This window comes from Numida meleagris, chromosome 4, assembly GCF_002078875.1.
Source record: "Numida meleagris isolate 19003 breed g44 Domestic line chromosome 4, NumMel1.0, whole genome shotgun sequence".
In the NCBI taxonomy this organism is placed as follows: Eukaryota; Metazoa; Chordata; class Aves; order Galliformes; family Numididae; genus Numida; species Numida meleagris.
Window position 1 is genome coordinate 73,139,697 of NC_034412.1, and position 19,975 is coordinate 73,159,671.

Genomic DNA, 19,975 nt, shown 5'->3' on the forward strand with positions numbered 1-19,975 from the left:
CGCCGCCGCCCTCCCTCCGCCTGCCCCCTCCCCTCCCCGCCTGCTCCCAGGTAGGGTCCCCGGGGGTCGCCGCCTGCCACGGAGAGCGCGGGGCCCAGCGGCTCTCTAGTGGCCGCGCCGTGGCCCCCAGCGGCCTGCGGTCCCCCCGGCGTGCCCCCTTCGGAGACGAGCGATGGTTAAACCCAGCGCTCTGAGACACGCATCTCTCTCTCTCTCTCTTTTTTTTTTTTTTTTTTTTTCTCTCTCTCTTTTTTTTTTTTCTTCCTTCGTCTTGGGGCTTTCAGCTTACGGAAAAGGAAAGCATCTGATGCGTCTGCTCACATGCCACTTCTGATCACCCGTTGCCTCTTTACACCGAGCAGGATCGCCGGGGAAGATGGAGACGCACTAAGTTGCCCGTAGCGCGAAGTGCTGCAGGACCCGCCGCTCCGCTCCCCGCGAAGTGACACCGCTCCCGGGTGAAGTTGGAGCGCGGCGGCGGCTGAGCGCGGCTCTGTGTTTCTCTCCGCGGCTGTAGGTGGTGCGGAGCGCGGCGATGAAGAGGCAGCCAGCACCCCGCGGGACGCGCCTGGTGCTCCTCGCCCTGCTGGCGTGGCTGTCTACAAGGTGAGGATGCTCGGCGTGTCTTTCGGTGCAGACATATACGCTGTGGACACCTAAGCGTAGGCTTGCGTGAGGGGTTATAAAAGTAGAGCGCGGAGTAACGTAATAAAAACCCTCTCTTAGCTGTTTGCATGCAGTGTTACATAGTTTCCAGAGCTAATGCCGTGGGAGAAGGTGGGATCTCACGTCTTGTCCCGAAGCAGCCGTGGATCGGTGTTTGATTTCGTTGTGCCAAGGAAGAACCGAGTTTTAAGTGCCTCGTTGTAAATTAAGAGCTTAAATGTTTATTGGAGCGACCCTATCACAGTAATTCTTTGCCATACAGAGCAGATAAGATGGAGAATAGATGATTCTGAAATCAAATAGCAAACCATAGTCTAAATAATGCCGATTTTCCCCCTCGTTTTTATTATTATTTTTAGTTCAGGCATGCCTATTTTTTCGGTGTCTTTTTTTGGTCAACATAACAGAATTTCAGATGACACTTAAGCTTTGCACCTCTAGGTGGAGGTAGCATACAACTTCACAATCACTTACAATAAAACAATGCCTTTATTTTGTAATCAACTTTTTAATTTTGTTTAAAGTTCCCCATTTCTAGAATGACAACACAGCAGAAGATAATTTTAATCAAATAATTAGTTTTGTATTTCCCACGGTCCCTAAGCATGCAATTAATTGTAGTATGTAACTTTGGTTTACTTGCTCTGGTTCTCACTGCAGCAGGTCTTGTCCTAGAATGGTACATGACATAAATAATCCAGTGACTCTGTTTTAAAATGTCTGCATTCATTTTTTTCTACTTTCTAGTGAGCAAAAAAAATTCCTGAAACTGTATTTCCTATATCACTTTGTGCCTAACTACGGTGCAATATTAGTTGAGTCACAGTGGGCCAGATCCTGCAAACCCTACTCAAGTGAGTAATCGCCCTGACGTCAGAGAGGCTGCATGCGTAATGAAGGAGTTTATGCCAGAGTAAAGTCTGCAGGATCCGACCCTAATTGGAGATAATTGAATGAACCAGTTTTTTTCATGGCATCCTGACTTCAAAAAACAGTTACCTCTCAAAAACAAGCTTAAAAATGGCAGATATGTAGAGCACAGAATACAGTTTAGAAACTAAACTATCCAGTAATTAGAAATAAACTCACAGAGCAGTCATTTTACTGATGTTTTGGTATTTGTTTTTTAAGTTATCTGATTGTGGTTGACTATGTGGTCTGTATAATGGAAAGACAGACTGCAATGATTTACATTTAAATAATTCCTCCATGCTGTTGAATCGCAGACCAGCATGATGCCGTGTCTTTAATCATTTTATGCCTTACTTGAAAGAAAGCGTCACCTATATTCGTTTCTTGTTTAGAGTAGGAAGAAAACATGCTTGTCTTTATGGCATAGTTATTCATCCAGAACGTCCCTATCAGTAGTTTATTTAGAGATAATAAATAGTCAAAATTTCAGCATAAACAAGTAGATAGCTGCAAAGAGTACAAATGTGGTATTATGCATGTAGCGTATGATGCCCTGCTTCCTTGATATTAATACTCTGGTTTTAAGTAGGTAAGACAAATGAGCTCAGCTCACACAATTCACATCCATGGTACTTAAAATTTGCATGTGTAAGGATTTCTGCATGGAGGGTTTCTCTAGTATGCAAACCCTCTGGTTTGGGTGCCCAGATGTGGGAGGAGTGCTCAGAATCACAGTGGGCTGAGCAGCAGGTTCCTGCTTGAACCCCTAGGGTTTTCCACTAATACATGGTCCATAAAAGCTAGAATATCTCTTTATTTGTTGGGAAAGTTTGATGCAATTGGTGCTCTGTAGATTTTTCCTAATGCTTCATTTCTGATTTTTTTCTAGCAAAGTTTTATAAGGTTTGCCTGCACCCAGTGGAATGTCAGGTAGCGCTTTTTGTATCAAAACAGCATTTTAGAAACAGGAAGGCTATCCGCAGCTATCCTGCAGCTTGCTAGTCAGCATCGTTGTTCCCACCCACCGAATACTGACATCAGAGGACTCCCTGAGCATGATTGCTGGAGTTTTCCCTCGTTAGTTTCTCTGGTCATGTACTTAACATGACCATTGGGTGGAGGCATATCCACAGGATTTATCCAAAGATAGGGTACGCGTAGGTGAAGGCAGATAGGAAGCCTATCTGGAAGGAGCTGGAAGGAGACAGTTTTATGTGTGAGAACTTTATCAGTGAATAGTGTAGGAGTGACATGCCAGGGGGACCTGGGGATCTCAGGCCTTTGTACCTGGCCAGCCAAAAGTGTTAGTGGAACTTGTAGTGATCCTCATTGTGACGCAGCATTGGCTGAAATAAAAGACTACTCGAAAATGACTAGCTGGAAATTTCAAGTGGTATGCCATAGACTATTACATTTCTGAATGTGTTATACCTAAATTGTGCATTCATAGATTTTTAATTACACCCTTCATGTTAGAGGGCAGCAAGGTAAATATTTAAGAGCAGCCTACAAAAACTGCATGTTGAGTGTACATTAAAACTTACCTAGCATCTTCTAAAATGTAAAATGTCCATTTAGATCAGTGCTGGCTGACTCCCTGGAAGATGAAGCTAAGAATAACATCACCATCTTTACAAGAATTCTAGACAGACTTCTGGATGGTTATGATAATCGTCTTAGACCTGGATTAGGAGGTAATAAAAACAATTAAAAATTGATTTTGAAAAGTCAGTTTTACTGTTCAGATTTTATGCAGTGATTTCTTCCTTCAGGATTTCTTTTTCCCCTAACAACTGATATGTATTTTGATAAATTATTTATAACTCCGTATTCACCCATGAATCATTTGAAGTTTGAGGAAGATAACATCTATGAATGGAAAGGAGGCACTTTCACACGTACATGTTAAGGAAAGAGAAAAAAAAATCTGGATATTTAACATAGTGAAATGGAATGAGAACAGAAGTAACATCTAAATCTGTTATTCCAGTCAGGGAATTTTGGTAGAGGAAGTAATGCAGGCATGATTCCCTGCAATGTGATGAGTGTATGTTTTCAGAAATCTGCACAAGTGTTTTTTTAATAGTGTGTAAAATTCACTTTTTAGATTAACTCCTTGTCCCAGTAAATCCAATGGGAGTGTTGCTTTTACTTCCTTGAAATTAGGATATGATGGATGATTAGCATTTTGTTCCCAGACACTTTGCATGTATTTGGTCATTTGGAGAAAAAAAGGGTGTGTGTTTGGGGGGGCAAGAATGCTGGAGGGCAAAGTTCACTGCATTATTACCATGGCTGTCAGTTTTTGGTTGTTTTTTTTTCCAAAATATCCGTTAAGCTGTATACCAGCTTGTGTAAGTATGCAAGCAAGGAATTTAAATAATTTGTTTGGTCTGGGAAGTGTTACTGTGCAGAGTAATCTACATGGTATGAGGAGGGCACAATGTCTTGATTTCGATTCTTCATTGTCTACTATTAGTATTTATATTCTGTTTGTACTCAGTAACGGAAATATTTATGTATCAATAACAAAACCATTATTATTATTCATAACAGTTTTGATAACAGTAATTTTCAGCCTGGAGGCTGTTTCAGCTTGCTAAAACTCATTCCAGTACAAAATTCCTCGGAGCCATTTCTGCTCCCACTGATTTCAGTAAGATCAGGATCAAAGCTAGAGATCTGCTCTGACTTCCATGGAAATTACACAAACAAATCAATTTGATCAAATTAGGGGTTAGTTAAAGCTCACAGTTTTTAACACACTTCCATCGTGACCTGTGGCTCTGCTGCTGTTCAGGTTCTGGAGAATCTTGGCTTGCATCTGGCACAGCATGAAGTGGCAGCTAGCACTGGCTGGCAACAGATTCCTCGTTATACATCAGTATATGAAGTATCTTCCCATTTTCATTTCTGGCCTCTGGTACAGTGGAAGCTTGTGAAATAGTCTACATTCAGGACTTTTTTATGTACATAATCCATAAAACGAGACATGCAGCACTATAGATATGAGAGTCTGTACAGTGATATTTACATGGAGATTCAATTTCTTTGCAGAATACTTGATTTTAAGAATTTAGACGTAGTATGAACATACAGTGCCTTGCAGGTAATTTAAAGAAACATTTAATGTCACAAAGCTTGAATTTAATTTGCAGGGCTTTTAAAAGCATAATTTCATTGAGAAAATATTGAAAAATTCTTTTACTTTTTACAGAAAAAGGATATGTCATTTAATGAGAGCATCTAGTAATTCCTTTGCATATCATGTATTCTTTTGAATATTAAAATTTAGATTGTTGATAGCATGAATTCTAAAAACTAATTTTCTCATATTTTTATTTTATATTTTCCATTACATCTACTTCAAAATACCTCCCTCTATTTCTTTGTCAGGCCTCCTAGTTAATTAAAATATGCTTTGGGAGCATAAAAATTAAAGAATTAACATCTGTTTGGTATTGGCATACATGGCAATCAACCCATGCAGAACATGTGTGAAATGAAACTGTGTCATGCATATTAAACCGTGATGATTCATGATGCATTAATGTTAATCTACAGGAATACTTCAGCTGTGGATTGATGGATTCTGATAGTTTGAAAGAACACTTGTAAAATTCAACTCTGATAATCCATGATTCTAAATATGCCAAACAATGTTGTGGGTAATGCTTAGTAATTATGGAGTTACCTATTTCAGGAATTTTGAAGCATTTTATTCCCTTTTCTTTATTAATCTGAACTCCAAAAAGAAAAATGAAAATTATTAATCCTTTTTTTCTTTTTATAGATGCTATGTGTGTAGTGAGTCCTAATAGTTTCTAGAAGTGCTTCTGCATAGACAACAATATATTGATCATTCTGTATGTCATTAATTTAAAATAACTTAGATTCAGTTCAGTTCCAGTTGCATTTGTATGAGTCTGAAATAACTTAATTGAAACCAGTAGAACATTTACACTGGCATAGCAGCTCATGTTATCCTGCTACATTGCTAACACTGAGATCACAATGTAGTAAAGCACAGCAGTACAGGGTCTGAGATGGATTCTTTTAAAGCCTTTTTGTGAAAGCAAGAGTTGTTTATCAGCCCACTTTCACCTGTTGTGAAAGACATTTTCAGACACATCTTACAGCAAAATTTGGCTCGTTGTAAATAATTATTCAGCTCACAAATATTTTTAATAATAAAAAGTGCTAGCTGGTTATTTTGACTAATCATTGACAATAAAATAGAAATGTGCAGGCTCCTTGAAAGGCTGTATGTAAATTCAACTTAGTAGTTGTCTGAGAATTTGTTCTTGATTTTAGAGATAGTTTTATAAATGATTTTACTGGGAAATTTTGTGGGGGTATCTTGATGCTTTACTGATATTTGGTATGCAGTATTAGGACAGCTTTAACTTTCACTGTTGATGCAGCACTCTTGTAAAAGCAAGTTATGTCTATTGGAAACTTCCTAGCATCTGGGATCCTTGAGTGATGTATGATCACTATAGTGATGCAGTAACCTGTAAAATGGGTGTGGGCAGGGAAAAGAAGATGCTGCACTGTCCTCTGAAGTCAGAGACATCTCATAATACCGAAGTAATACCCAGATGTACCACATGGGGGTGGATATATGTGGGGGTATTCAAAGGGAGATAAGATTTTCTCTGTACTGATATTATGCAAAGCACTGGATTGCATCTGGAAGAGCCTTGACTACCCTAGTATTTTGGATATGAACTATTTAACCTGAATATTCCATGTAATTTCTGTTTAAACATCAAAATAAATTCAAAGTTCTGTTTTAAAACAAACTCCTATTCAAAAAGAGCATGTCATTTAGCACTAACTTGAATGAAATACAGACTTGCAAATGACAAATCATAAGGAGTTTGATTTTTTTTTATGATATTCTTCAAAATCAGGAATGTAATTACTTCCATTTATTTGCTGTAATCTTTGCAGTTTTCCATAAATACTTTGATTTTTATTAGCATACAGAAAAAACAATCCACAAAACAATGGGCACTAAAATAAATCAAGAGAGCTAAAGAGACTTCAGATTTTTAAACAGTGAGACAACAGAATGAACTTGAGATACAGCTACATTCAAACCATCTGTATGTTCTCTCTGCTTTTCTTTGCCCCTTGAACAGCCATAATTAAAGTAAACAGAGCCATAGAATAAGACAGTCCCCTCTTTGAATATTTTGATAGGAGTATTAAGTATAGTAGCAGGAACACACTTTTTTATTTAAATGATATCTTCTTGTAAGTATGAAAAGAGGAAGTAAAGGAGAGGGGATGGAAGTGGTGATGGGATTTTGTTATTATGTTGGGTACTTCAATAATCTTACCATATCTATAAACTAGTCAGACTGCTTTCCTTTCTGACATTGGAAGTTGTTCTCTTGCAACAGCCTTAGAATTTCTGTCATTTCTCCTCTCCCAGATTATTAAATATGATTGAATACATGAATTAATTAAAAAATTAAATGTTTTAAAGTCAGAAAATAGTATTTGGAAGTTACAAGAGCAGGGAACTGGACTTTGTGCATGCCAAACCTGGTCATGATAAGGGGGTTGTAACTAGGTGAGGTTTAAGGTCCCTTCCAACCCAAGCCATCCTATGATAATATTGACACTGGAAGGAGCTGCACAAATTCGTACCACGTGAGAATCTTTCCACAAACTGATCAGTCTCACCAACTTCAGGAGCTAAGAAGATCAATGTTGGTTCCCTCTGTACTCAGCACTGGTGAGGCTGCACCTTGAGTACTGTGTCCAGTTTTGGGCCCATCACTGCAAGAAAGACATTGAGGCTCTGGAGCATGTTCAGAGGAGGACAACAAAGCTGATGAGGGGTCTGGAGCACAGGCCTTATGAGGAGCGGCTGAGGGAGCTGGGATTGTCCAGTCTGGAGAAGAGGAGGCTCAGGGGGGACCTTATCGCTCTCTACAACTACCTGAAAGGAGGATGCAGTGAGCTGGGGGTCGGCCTCTTCTCTCTTGTAACTAGTGACAGGATGAGGGGGAATGGCCTCAAGTTGTGCCAGGGGAGATTTAGGCTGGACATTAAGAAATACTACTTTTCTGAAAGAGTGCTCAGGTGCTGGAATGGGCTGCCCAGGGAGGTGGTTGAGTCACCGTCCCTGGAGGTGTTCAAGAAACATTTAGATATAGCATTGAGATACATGGTTTAGTGGAGTTATTGGTGGTAGGTGGATGGTTGGACTGGATGATCTTGTAGGTCTTTTCCAACCTAGCTAAATCTATGATTAAAAAAATAGAAGAAGATCAGAGTGTAGGTGGGTGAAAACTAAATGTCACCATGGTTCCATTTTGGAGGATCCATCTTAGCTATAAGATGACTTTCAGATTTTTGGATTGCTTTATCAAGAATCTCCATTACATCTCACTTATAAACATACTGAAATCTTTTTTCACAACATCTTATAAATAAATTGAACAGGAAAACCAAAGAGAACTGAGAAGAATTATTGCTGATTATCAGAGAGCAGTGAACACTTAAGGGTATGATCATCCATTTTTGCAGTACTGGATGTCTGTTGTTGCATTGAAGAGATGTAGCAGTGTAGAGAATCAAACTCATTGATTATAAGTTGTACAGTGTGCTCAGTAAATGAACTAAAAGGGAATCTTTTCTTCTTTTTCCAAATTTTCTTTTCCCCAAAGCATATATATATATATACACGTGTATATCAAAGAGTTGTATGTCTTCAGTTGCCAGGAAACAAGGCCATCATCATATGCTGATAATTTGGAATATGCTAAGTTTAGGGCAGTATATTTATATGTCTCTGTGATTCAGAGTGTTTTGAATCAGTTTCAGAAACTTTTGTAGCTGCTTTAGCCATCCTCCAGCTGGGAATTAAAATTTTAGAGGTGTTTGACAATCTCATTGTGCTTGATACACACTCAGAGCAGCTTACAAGAAGGCTCTTGGACTATTTTTACAGCAGAACACTACAGGGAAGCTTTCACTACTGGTTTTAAAGAAAAGCATTTGCTACTGTTTGTAAAGGAAAAAATGTAATGCTCATTTGCACAGTCTGGTTGCTACCTTAGCCCTTCTATGCATGCTTTTCTTTAAAGATCACACTGAATTTGACCATAATGCTTTCAGGGGAGTCTAAGAGAGACTCAGATTTATTTATGTTAGAGTTGCAGATAATGTATATCAACAAAAAAAGATTCCTTTGTAAAAAGGAAAAAAAGAAAAAAAAAAAGGAAAGCAATAAGGAGGAAGATAAGAAAATTGCATTTAACTGGTTATTCAGGGCATGCAAATGGTGCTAAAATCCAAGAACAGGACTAACTCAGTAGCTGTAAAGCATTCTAGGGAAAGAATAATTAAGGAAGTGGAATGATTAAAAAAAAAACCTCAAAATTTTGTGCTACTAAAAACCAAACTAGTGAAGATGTTATAGAGTAGAAAACTGGCTGAGAAGCTTTTCTTTAAGGTGAAAGTCAGTGGATAAAACAACAGTGAAGATATGAAAAATAAATAGATTACAACTGTGCAAAATATTGCGACTGTAGAAAGTGCTGCACAGAGCAAAGTGGCAAAATGTTATGCTTCATAACATTTAACAAAAATCTAGGTACTTAACTGTGAAGTTTATATGCCTATAAGGGATCTTGTTTAGAGGATCTCCCAGTTCACTGAGCATGTATATTCTGTACATTTTTTTCCTGGCAGTGCATCAGCATTTGCTTCTAATACTAGGAATTGTGCTGATGACACTAAGACTGTATAAAGGGTATTAAGAAGACATGAAAGAGTGTACTATGGTATCTGCAAACTCCTGTGGAGATCATTGTTGCTTATTATAAATCAGACTGACATGATTGTTTAGTTGCTCAGTCAGATTTGATGGGCTAAGACAAACATTACCTTTCTTCAATGGTACGTTAATTTTAGGTTACCAAGAAACTTATGCAATCCAGTGGTCTTGCAGATCTCCAAGATGTTGGCTGCTTACCACTAAGACTTCTTACCATATTATAGAAATCTTGCACCCAGTTTGCTACCCGTAATAAGGATTTATTTTTCACTCAGGGTGACTAATGTTGGTAGACAAGGAGCAAATGATTGCAATACTAGAGTTCCAAAATTTTTGCAACCCTTCTGAAATGATATCGTATTTGTAAAGGCACCTGAATTAGAATCATCAGTATTGTCTGAATAATTGAAATCTGAAACATTTTCAGAAATATTTAAATATTAGAAATTCATCCAGGATATGTTTGGTGAATATTAGTGGATTTTCTGCGTTTTTAGTAGTGGATTTTATCTAAACATAAAGTGTTTTTGAGAATGTGGAAGTTAATATGTATTTGTTGCTTACTGTAGGAAAAAAAAGTTGTTATATAGCACCAAATAATAAATTTCATAATAAAAAATAGTATTACGGTTTACACTAAAAATGCACTTATAAACAGTATCAGGAAATCCTTTAATGCTTGTTGATGAGATGAGCAGTCTTGGAGTATTCTGTTTTGTTTATTCTTAGAACTTTCTGTATGTGCCCTATACTATTTCAAATCTTTTATTTTACACCAAAATAGAGAGCTAGCTGAAGAAGAAGAATAGCTGAAGCTGTTGAGATCTCTTATTCAACTCTATAAGCACTTGAAGTTTAAAAGTATTAAAAAAGTTTTGGTGAAGAGCTGTTTAACCAACATTGATCTAAAAATAAAAATTCACAGAATGTATTTTGGACTCTGACAACATTTGGAACACTGTCCTTCAGAAAGTTGGTAAAATGGATCTTAGAACTATGTTGAATTTAAGAAAAAAATGGTAGTTAAATTTTACTTTCTATCAGTCAACATCATTGTTTTAGCTGTGTTAATTTATGCTCATGCAACACGGACCAGCCTTTAAGCAAGTAGCTGGCTGTAACTATTTCTTTGAAGAAAATTTGTTGGAATAAGTAATGACATTTTATTTTCAATCAAAACGAAGTACATGGGATTAAATAGACACCAGAAGACCTTCAGCTTTCTTCCATAGAATGAGTTTTTTTTTTTTTTTAAACCTAGTTCTTATGGCCTCTAATGGCAAATATCTATTTAATTCTATTTGCTGTATTTTAGCACCTCTGAAGTAAAAGCAGACATGAGACATACCTGTTACTATGTGTTTGTATTCTGCATAATGTAACAAGTTTCTACTCAATACTAAGCCTGATTGTGGTTGAAAATAACGTAAAAATACTATACTTATGAGTCATAATATAAAATGATAAAAAAAAGAGAAGAAATCTGACTTCTTCTCTCCTTAGCTTTAATGAGTAAGCTCACAACTTCTGGGCTGAAGATGGTTACTTTTATCACAGTCACAGAAGTGGTGGTTGGTCAGAGAAATCTTGGAATCTCCCATCTTTAGAGACTCAGAAAAAAAGAAATAGATAGAATATGACCTGGAACCTGACTTATCCCCAGAATTGGCTCTGCCTTGTTCCTTCAGATGTCCTTTTTGAACTGAGTATTTCTAAGATTCTATGCCTTACAGCCACCAAGATATTGAAAGAATGGCTGAAGCTTTCCATCTTAATTAGCAAGTGTGAAAAAGCAGATATTAGAACATGAGTTTTGGAAGACTCAATTGAATAAAAGTATATGTGTTGATGAAAGACTGAAAATGCCTGTGGACAGATGAACACACACTCCTGTACAACAGTTTATTATTCATAAACAATCCACTGTGATGAGTAGATTTGTAGCAAACAGGAAGGCTCAGGAGAAATGCAGAGTATATTTCCCTTTGATTTCCCAATATTCAGCAGAAACTGGGACTTGCCTAATAGTCTAAAAAGCAATCTGCCCATTTATTTTCCCACCGTCACCATAATCTGGAGTCCTGAAGAGTTTTAAATATGGGAAAGCATATCTCAAAGGAGAAGCACTGCATTTCACTGGATCATTTCATATCTAATGAAACCTGACTGAAAAGGTAGAGAATGGTGCAAAGGCAACCTTGTGGGTAAATAAAAAAAGAAATGTCCTTCTCTACCCACAAATTGTCTGGTCTTCTTTTTGTGCCAGTACACCTTTCTTGATGTTGCCTAGTGGTCTGCCACAGGTCTATTGCTTCTGGTAGTATTTCTAATTGCATATCACTACTTCTGTTTTCCTGGAGAGCCACAATTTCATGACAACTTATAGCAATAAAATTGTCAATGCACAAACTAGCTCATCACATTTCTGGAATTAGTAGCATGTAGAGAGAGAGGTATTTCATCAACAAGGATCATGCAGCAGAATACTCAGATTGCCTATATGTAAAGCCTGCAGCTACTTTGTTTTTTACAATATCTCTATATTAATTGTTGGGATTAGTAGCTCATGCTAGTGGCTACAACTAGGTTCTAATAGTAGCTTCCAAGTCTCCAGGAAGAAACAGATATGAGACAGAACATAACACTGCTTTTTAACAACCTAGCATTATTTTAATATGTGACAAGATGAAGAAGCACTGTGAGCAAGGAACGGGGCAAAGGGCAGGAGGTTGGGATGAAAGAGATGGAGAGTGGAGAAGAGAGAGAAAATATCAACATTAAACACTGGCCACTTTTAAACAACTAGCAGATTAAGACAGCTGAACAATATTTTTTTCAAATACTCACTGGAAAATTGAAGTGGAATAAAATAATCGGTTTCACCGTTAGAGTGTACGCATATATTTAAATTTCTGACATACATATTTTTCAGTTTTGAGTCATTGGTCTCAAAAATGCTATGCAAGGTATATCTGATACAGTTTTGGACTGCTGCACAATTCAACAGCCTGCTAAATTAAAGCATCAACAGAAGATTTTTAATTAATATTGTCAAAAGTCTAATATATTTTAACGATAAGAATCAAAGCACTTTAATATGTCAAGATTAATCTTTAAACACATTTTTGTGTCTGTTCTTTCAGGTTAATGCATGAATTAAATTAATTACAAGCTGAAGTAAGTTTTGTTTATCTCTATCACCCTAGTAATAGTTTGTTTTATAATGCGGGATACGTCAGCATCAGTTTTCTGAAATTGTCTGTACATTAGGGAAGTATGATTCTGCTAATCTTCTGAAAGTGGTTTTGCTATTTGAGAACCATTTGTATGATTACTTTCTAGCACATAACTCTTGATTTAAATTCCATAATTCCTTGCCATATGTTGAGAGCTATTTAATAATTAGAGCACTTAACTCAGTGAAAGTAGCATAAATCAATCTCATTCTTACCTGAGATTATCGTACACATCAAAGAACATGAAACATTTTAGTAAAATTGAGGAGCAGCAGTCAGAGATAGGATTTACTTTCATCTGACATTTATTTGTCTGTCTGTACATGCATATGTTGTCCTGTGCATGCATTTCTTGTTGAACTAGCCGAGATCCTGCATCATAAGTCCTAATCTGCAGTTCACCCAGGAAAAGCATAAATATTCTGTCTGCTTACTCCGTTTTTTGTAGAAACTTTTTCTCTTAGTATTTAATGTTATGATAATAGAATTGATTACAATCCAAATTCAGCGCTATCATTTTGTTCAAATACATAGTTCAGTAAGAATCAGTCAAAAAGTGATGTATGCTATAAAATGTACATGTTCCCTATATATCTATCATGGCTTTTCTCACAGTGATGACACTGCAAGTTCATTGGAAAACTCAGATTATTTTGTAGGAGAGGCAACATTTATAGGATGAAGTAACTGGGAAGTATGATCCACCGCATAGTGATGGAACAAATACAAATCTCTAAGCCCACGTACCATGCTGGGTACTTCTATGGATCCCATAATTTCTACCACTGATTTGACTTGAATGAGTCATTGACCAATTGATTGATCAAATCTATGATCAACTCAGTCACATTGGATGGGGAGGTTTATACGTAAAGTATATTCCAGCTGGAAACTGACTTCTGAATGCACTGTTTTTTGACAGACAGTTTTTCCTTGAGGCGTAGAAAGGTTGCTTGCATTTGGTATCTTTCATGTGAATGTAGTTTCTTGGATTTACCCATTTGTATTTATCATGTTTTTTGTTTTAATTTTGAAAATTACTTCTTCTTGATCCCTTAAATACCTGAATGGCAGAAAAACAATATGTGTTGTGACTGAAAGATTGCACTGTCATTAGGAGTACTTCATCTCCTTGTTGGTCTCCATTGCTTGGTGCTAATTCTCTCATCTAAGGGAGATAACTGTCTACCAGCACATTCTCCACTTTTTCTTTCTTGCATCCATTTTCAGTTAATCTGAGAAAACAGATTCTTCAAGACCACTTTTGTCAGGAGATTGAGATCCATTTGTGTTAACCCTTTAGTCTGAGACTTTCAGCACAATACCAGAGAGCAAGAAGACAGAGTCTATATTTGTCTGAGAATTTAGAGGTGGTCTGAATAGGCAATTCCTGCCCTGAATACATCAGCTTAATTGTCTAGATATTTCTTTCTGACTGACAGTATAATGTTTACTGTTTTTCTTACTATTTGAAGTCATTAATATTTTTCCACAGTTTATAGGCTCACTGAATGAGGAATAAAATTCCTTTGGTTGAGAAGATGCTGGGGAGTAAATGTAGTCTGGAATACATAATTAAGAAAAAACAGAAGTTTTACCTTTAGATTTAGTGCTGTGTTGGTAAAAACCTCTCTGTCGTCCTGAAGGCATGCTGTGGCATTTCACTGAAGGTCCTTATCAGTGTCCACAATGTTAATTGAGTACCGAGCAATGAACTACTTTCTACTAGATCTTTAAATGTGAACTTGTTTCTACATTGCCTCATACAGTTTCTGAACAACAGTTTTCCTCCAGGAAAAATAAACTAGTAAATAAATAAAGATGAGATGGAGAAATATAAATGCCTGTTGTTTGAGATAAGGGAATGGATGCATCCTGAATAATATCTTTCGCTGTGGGGTGTTACAAGATATCCTAGAATTCTATGCCTTTTTTTACCAGGTATTTTGTCTTCAGCTGATCATAAGAAAAATGAATAGATAATCTCTTTTGCTACTGCATAACATAACTAAGTTTAAATTAACCTATTGTTTTAAAATAACATTCTGTGTTGGATGCTACCTGCATTCTCAGAAAGCCATAGTATATGCTTAGAAGAACGTGTAATTTAAGTAATTGGATAGTACATGTTATAATTAAACTCATGTTAACATCATTAAAAAAAAATGTTGTTTTGTGTGACCAATACAATCATTTCATATTTTCTGCCTGTAAAAAGCCTGTTAATTTAATATTAAAAGGCAAGTTTAATCCCATATATATGGCCTGTCCAGATATAGAAGCCTGAACAGGTTCTGAAAGTTCCATGGACAGCCAGAAGGGGGAATTATTTTGTTACAGCAACCATAAAAAACAAATCTGAGGCTGCTTAATCCAGACTCTGGGAGTATTCTGCATGTATGTTTTAGAGAAGATTCTGGGAAATGCTGCTATCTGTAAAGCAGCTTGGAGACATTCAAGTGACTCAGGCATGGTAGTTTCTAGGGCTACAGTACACTTCTTGTAGGCGCGCATTACACAGCCTTTAAGTAAGAACATTTTTATTATTAACTATGTAGCAAAAGAGAAAATGACAATTCTGTAACAAGTTGAAGTGGGATTTGAAAAGATTGCCCTCATAACTCTCTGTGTTATTATTTTTAGTTCACTTGTGGATTACTTGTTTAATTAAACTACTTATATGAATCTCCGTTGGATCAAAGCATGAACTCATTGCTCGTCCTGTTTAGAAAAAAGCTTATTATCCATGGTCATCCCATGGATTTTCTTGCTAAACCAAATATGTTGAGAGTAAAACAAAACAAAACAAAACAAAACAAAAAAACATCTTGGCATCAGCAGCCAGTCTGATTAGTGCTGTCTCTCAAAGACCATACCTCTCTTCTTCTGTTCCCTGTATATCAGCAATTGCAGGGATCAAGAAAGCGTAAAGAATGCTTCTCTGTCCTCAAGACGCCTGTGTACTTTGAGGTGCTAACATACAAATTACTTTCAGCTGACTTGAGTAAGTCCACACTAACTTTTTTGAGAATGCTAGAGTAGACTAGGTAAATATTAATCTCCTGTACTTTATAGTTAGTTCAGATATCTTAAAATAGGAAATAAGATTCCTTAAAATAGGATCTGCTGACTGGTTGATGGATGGATTAGAGTGGTGTCTATTCTTTTTGACTGCATGTCATAGTCCTCTGAAATGCTATTATAACATAGACTCCTTTCTACTCTTGCTCTCTGATGTTATGCAGAAAGTCTCATACACTAGAGGGAATGGAAAGAGAAGGCAGTAATGGTTCCCAATCTCCTGACAGAAGTGATCTGAAGAATGTTATCTCAAGACAGCTAAGAATGGATGAAAAAGAAAGAAAGAGCAATATTATCTCTTAAAAATATGTTCAAAGCTCCTGCTGCATAAAATGCATTAAGAGTACTTGCTAATACACAGCTGCATTAAATAAAGGCAGTACCATTTTCTACCATTGATTCTTGTCAAGCTTGAATGCAAAGCACAAAGATAGCAAAAGAAAAAAGGATGGTAGATATATTTATAATGACTGTACTATATAGTAACCGTGTACTACAATACATGGACCTGAAAGGATCTCCATTTTCAATGCTTTCTTATGTTTGTTGATCTCCACAGGAACACATGAATTTCATACCTTGCTCTGATAGCAGCAACCATTGGGAAGATGCTGATTACTGGTGACAATGAGTGTTTGCCACCAGAGCAGATGACTATTCTTCTCATCCCAATTTCTTTTATCTCCAGGGTTCCAGCTCTTTTTGTCGTGGCTGATCACAGAAGTAGTTATTCTCCAAAGGCTTCAGCTGAAGCCTACAGTCATTATAAGAATATTTTTTCACTGACATCGGTGAGCAGTGACATGCCACCCACGTGTTAATTACATAATTAAAACATAATAAACACTTGAATCTGTCTGTTTCAGCTTAGAAAAAATGGTGTGTATCCAAAAGGTGCAATCTTGTGCATATTATGCATATGTTACCACAATTCTTTGGTCACTCTCTCCAGTGTGTTGCTAGGAGTTCTGTAGCCATCTCACAAATCCTGCTACTAAAGGGAATTGACCTCTTTCAGGGAATTATGAAAATTTGCTTTTGTCAAAAGATATAGGAGAGCTGCTTCTTATACTTCATACTTTCACTGTGTAGTTGACAAGTTAACAGCATAAACCAAAGTGATTCCTGTAATCTAACCTGCAGAAAATCTATGCTGAGTGACCTTGGTTAGAAAAACAACTGGGCCGGTGTACAACATGGTTTAATGTTGATGTTTTATTTCTCATTTGAATTCTGTGTAGCTTTGATTTGTAACTAAACCAGCAGCTAAAATCAAGCGAGTCGGGTCAGGAATTGCTCTATAATAAAGATGCATCTTGAAAAGACCAGACTTGGCCACTTCATGAGAGAGGGAAATTTGAGAGATGCTGCTGTTTTAAAATCATTCTAATTTTATGAGCAGATGTGATTTGGAGTACAAAAGGGGCTGACAGTGTGTGTGTCAAATGTGGTGATTTGGAAATACTGTGACTTGGAACATAGCAGAGATCAAACCTGAAATCATCCTAGAAGGATTTGACAGGACTTCCATGACTTTGAAAATAAAAGTCATCAAATTCAAACATTTTAAAAAGAGAAAAAAATTCTGAATATGTTTCTAAAATCTGAAATAATTTTGAATTTTTTTCTGTCTTACGTATGTGTTACAGTTTGCTTTCTAATAAGATCAACTTCTAAGAAATATGGTTTTATAGAAATAATAACTTTGTCAACCCTGCTTGTGTGACAACATTGATTCAGACTGGTCCCAATTGTTGCTGCTTCAATTTGTCAAAGTGTGTTCCTTTCCATTTCTGGACTTGATCTTTCTGTCTTTCTTTCTCTATCTCATTCTTCAGACAGTGTTGAGGCTTCATTTTAGCTTTGTCATGTTCATCCAGTTGATCTAAACAATGCAGTAGTCCCATTTGTTTCTCAGCTTGGTTATTATATGCAATCTATTTGCAGCCTGGTGGAATATGTAGCGTCTAAAGGGATACAGCTTAATGCTGATATTTCATCTTTCATTTGAATGCTGTGTAGTTTTGATTTGCTGCCAAATGTCTGTTTGCTAAGTTCTTTTTACTTTTGTACTTCAGCCTTTAAAGTAACCTATCTCAGTAAGACCACATTTACTCCAGCCAAACTCCACTATATTTTCACTTTCATGCTTCTACTGAACTTTATTACTCAAATTGAAAATGCCTCATATTTGTTTTCTTTTAGAGCTGTTTTTTTTTTCCCTTGTGGATGAGGATGTAATTAAAATGGAACAAATGGAAATTTGTTGGATTTTAAGGAAGTCTGAATTTATGAGAACAGATTTCCTATTACCCATAAGTTTAGATTGCCCTTCCTAATGATTCCTTTCACTTCTTGTTCCTGTTTTCAGCATATTGTTTCTCCCTTTGTAACATAGTCAAGACTACAGTTTATAAATACACAATTGTCTCAAATTTTTATACATACAAATCATCCAAGGTTTAATAATGTCTTTACAATGAACCTGTAAATTGTAGGAATACTCTGTTTAAAAGATGGAGAATAAAATCCAGAAATATGTCCAGACAATTAATTGCTATCTTAATCACTTGGCAGTTCATACCTCTAGGAGTGGAAAAATATTGCTTGAGGTGCCAGAAGTCTGTGAAATTCAGCAACAATGGCAAAGAGTGTCTTGTCTTTGCACTTCTGAATTGCTTTGAACTGTCTCTTATGTTTAAGAATACCAGCAGAATTCAAGCTAGAGATTAATTGTCTTGATGTGAAATGAGCTGCACCAGACAGAATGGCCTTCTTTTCAGGAATGCAGTGCATTCTAGCTTAAACATTATTTATTCTCTACTTGATTTGGAAAATTTATCTGAATCCACGTCTCCTGCTTTCCAATCATGTTAACCAGACCCTGGTCTTTTAGACATTGTGGGAGGGTTGTCCTTTCCACTGGGGATGTTTTAGCACCTAAGTATTTATCAGAGTGTGGACTGAGACCTGTGGTTTGTACCACTGGACTGTAGAGTCACTCACAGTCTTTGGCCAATTCACCTCATACAGGCTTATATTTGTATATTTAGCAATGTCTACTTTTTATGAACATCATATACAGTGGAATTCATTGCTCTGAACATTCAGGTCTGCTTTGTGGAACGTGGGGAAAGCTAGCTGTGTTAATAAACCTTGGAAATTGTTTGGACATACCCTTAACTGTCTGCAAGAAGAGCTCATAAAGCCAGTAAAGTAAGTGGGGTTCTATCCAGCTAACCATTTAATAGTGCTGAGCAGAGTCATGCAGCAGAAGCTATTTCTTGCCAACAGGGGCAAAACACCCAGTTCCAAATTGGAAAATGTTACCAGTCTCTGCACTGTCTTTTCACAGTGATGTGTCCCCTCCTCATGCTTTTTCTGCTCTCCTGAAACATGAGTGGTGAGATGAGCTGATAGCATGGGATGATGAAAGCCTGTGAGAGAGATAGCGCCTCTTGTCAAGTGCATGATTTACATTAGATACATGAACTCAGGTTACTGTGTATCTAGGTCTGGCTTGACCACAAAGGTGAATTTTCTAAGATAGGATATGTTTCCTCAGACTTTGGCAGGAATTGTTCTGCTTTGTATAAATAATTAGATATTGAGCAGAGACTTCGATTTCTGCCTCCTGCATCCCATGAGTACTGCTAGACTGTGGAATCAGTCTCTTGCTTGTTTTCTAGCTTTATCTCTCTGTGCCTTTTTGGCCGAGTAAATCTGTAATTTTATATAGAATGAGGAACTCACTGGGACTTGGTTGAAAGCCAGTTCTTAAAGCTGTTTGGCAGTATCAGGATATTTTTGCCTTAAGGTGGAAACATAAGCAGCCAGGGAATTTTAGGTACTGACAGCACTAGACAGGAGTTTGGGACTAAGGGAGATTCAAACAAATATAAGTGCAGAATTTAGTCATTATGATTTGGACCACAGGGACATTCAGATTAACTTTTATTGATTTCAGTGGAAACTTCTAGCTTAAATAACTTTGCAGAGCTTGTCCAGTATACTTGAAGAGATAAACAGGAATCTAAGTTATGGCTTCAGCCTTACCATAAGTGACCTTCTAAAACTAGGGTAGGAAGCCTATAATGTTAAAAGCTAATTTTATAGAAGAAGTTAAAATTTTGCCTCAAATATTGCTTGGATCTAAGCTTTTCATTCATAGGTGAAGTTTTTATTTTGGTAGGTGGAAACAGTGCTCTTATAGTTTACACTGGTATCTTATGCATGGTACTAATCTGAAAAATTACCTGACTGTGGAGATAATAGCTCATTA

At 36.9% G+C, this 19,975-nt stretch overlaps 1 protein-coding gene across 1 annotated transcript in view; it reads left to right on the forward strand.

The window, feature by feature from the left end:
* Nucleotides 1-19,975, forward strand: part of GABRA2 (gamma-aminobutyric acid type A receptor alpha2 subunit) — a 61,167-nt gene continuing 41,192 nt past the window's right edge. The window contains exons 1-3 of the mRNA XM_021396819.1: nt 1-50; nt 285-606; nt 3,157-3,272. Of these exons, the coding sequence (XP_021252494.1) occupies nt 536-606; nt 3,157-3,272 (187 nt within the window). The 5' untranslated portion in view covers nt 1-50; nt 285-535. The remainder of the gene's footprint in view (nt 51-284; nt 607-3,156; nt 3,273-19,975) is intronic.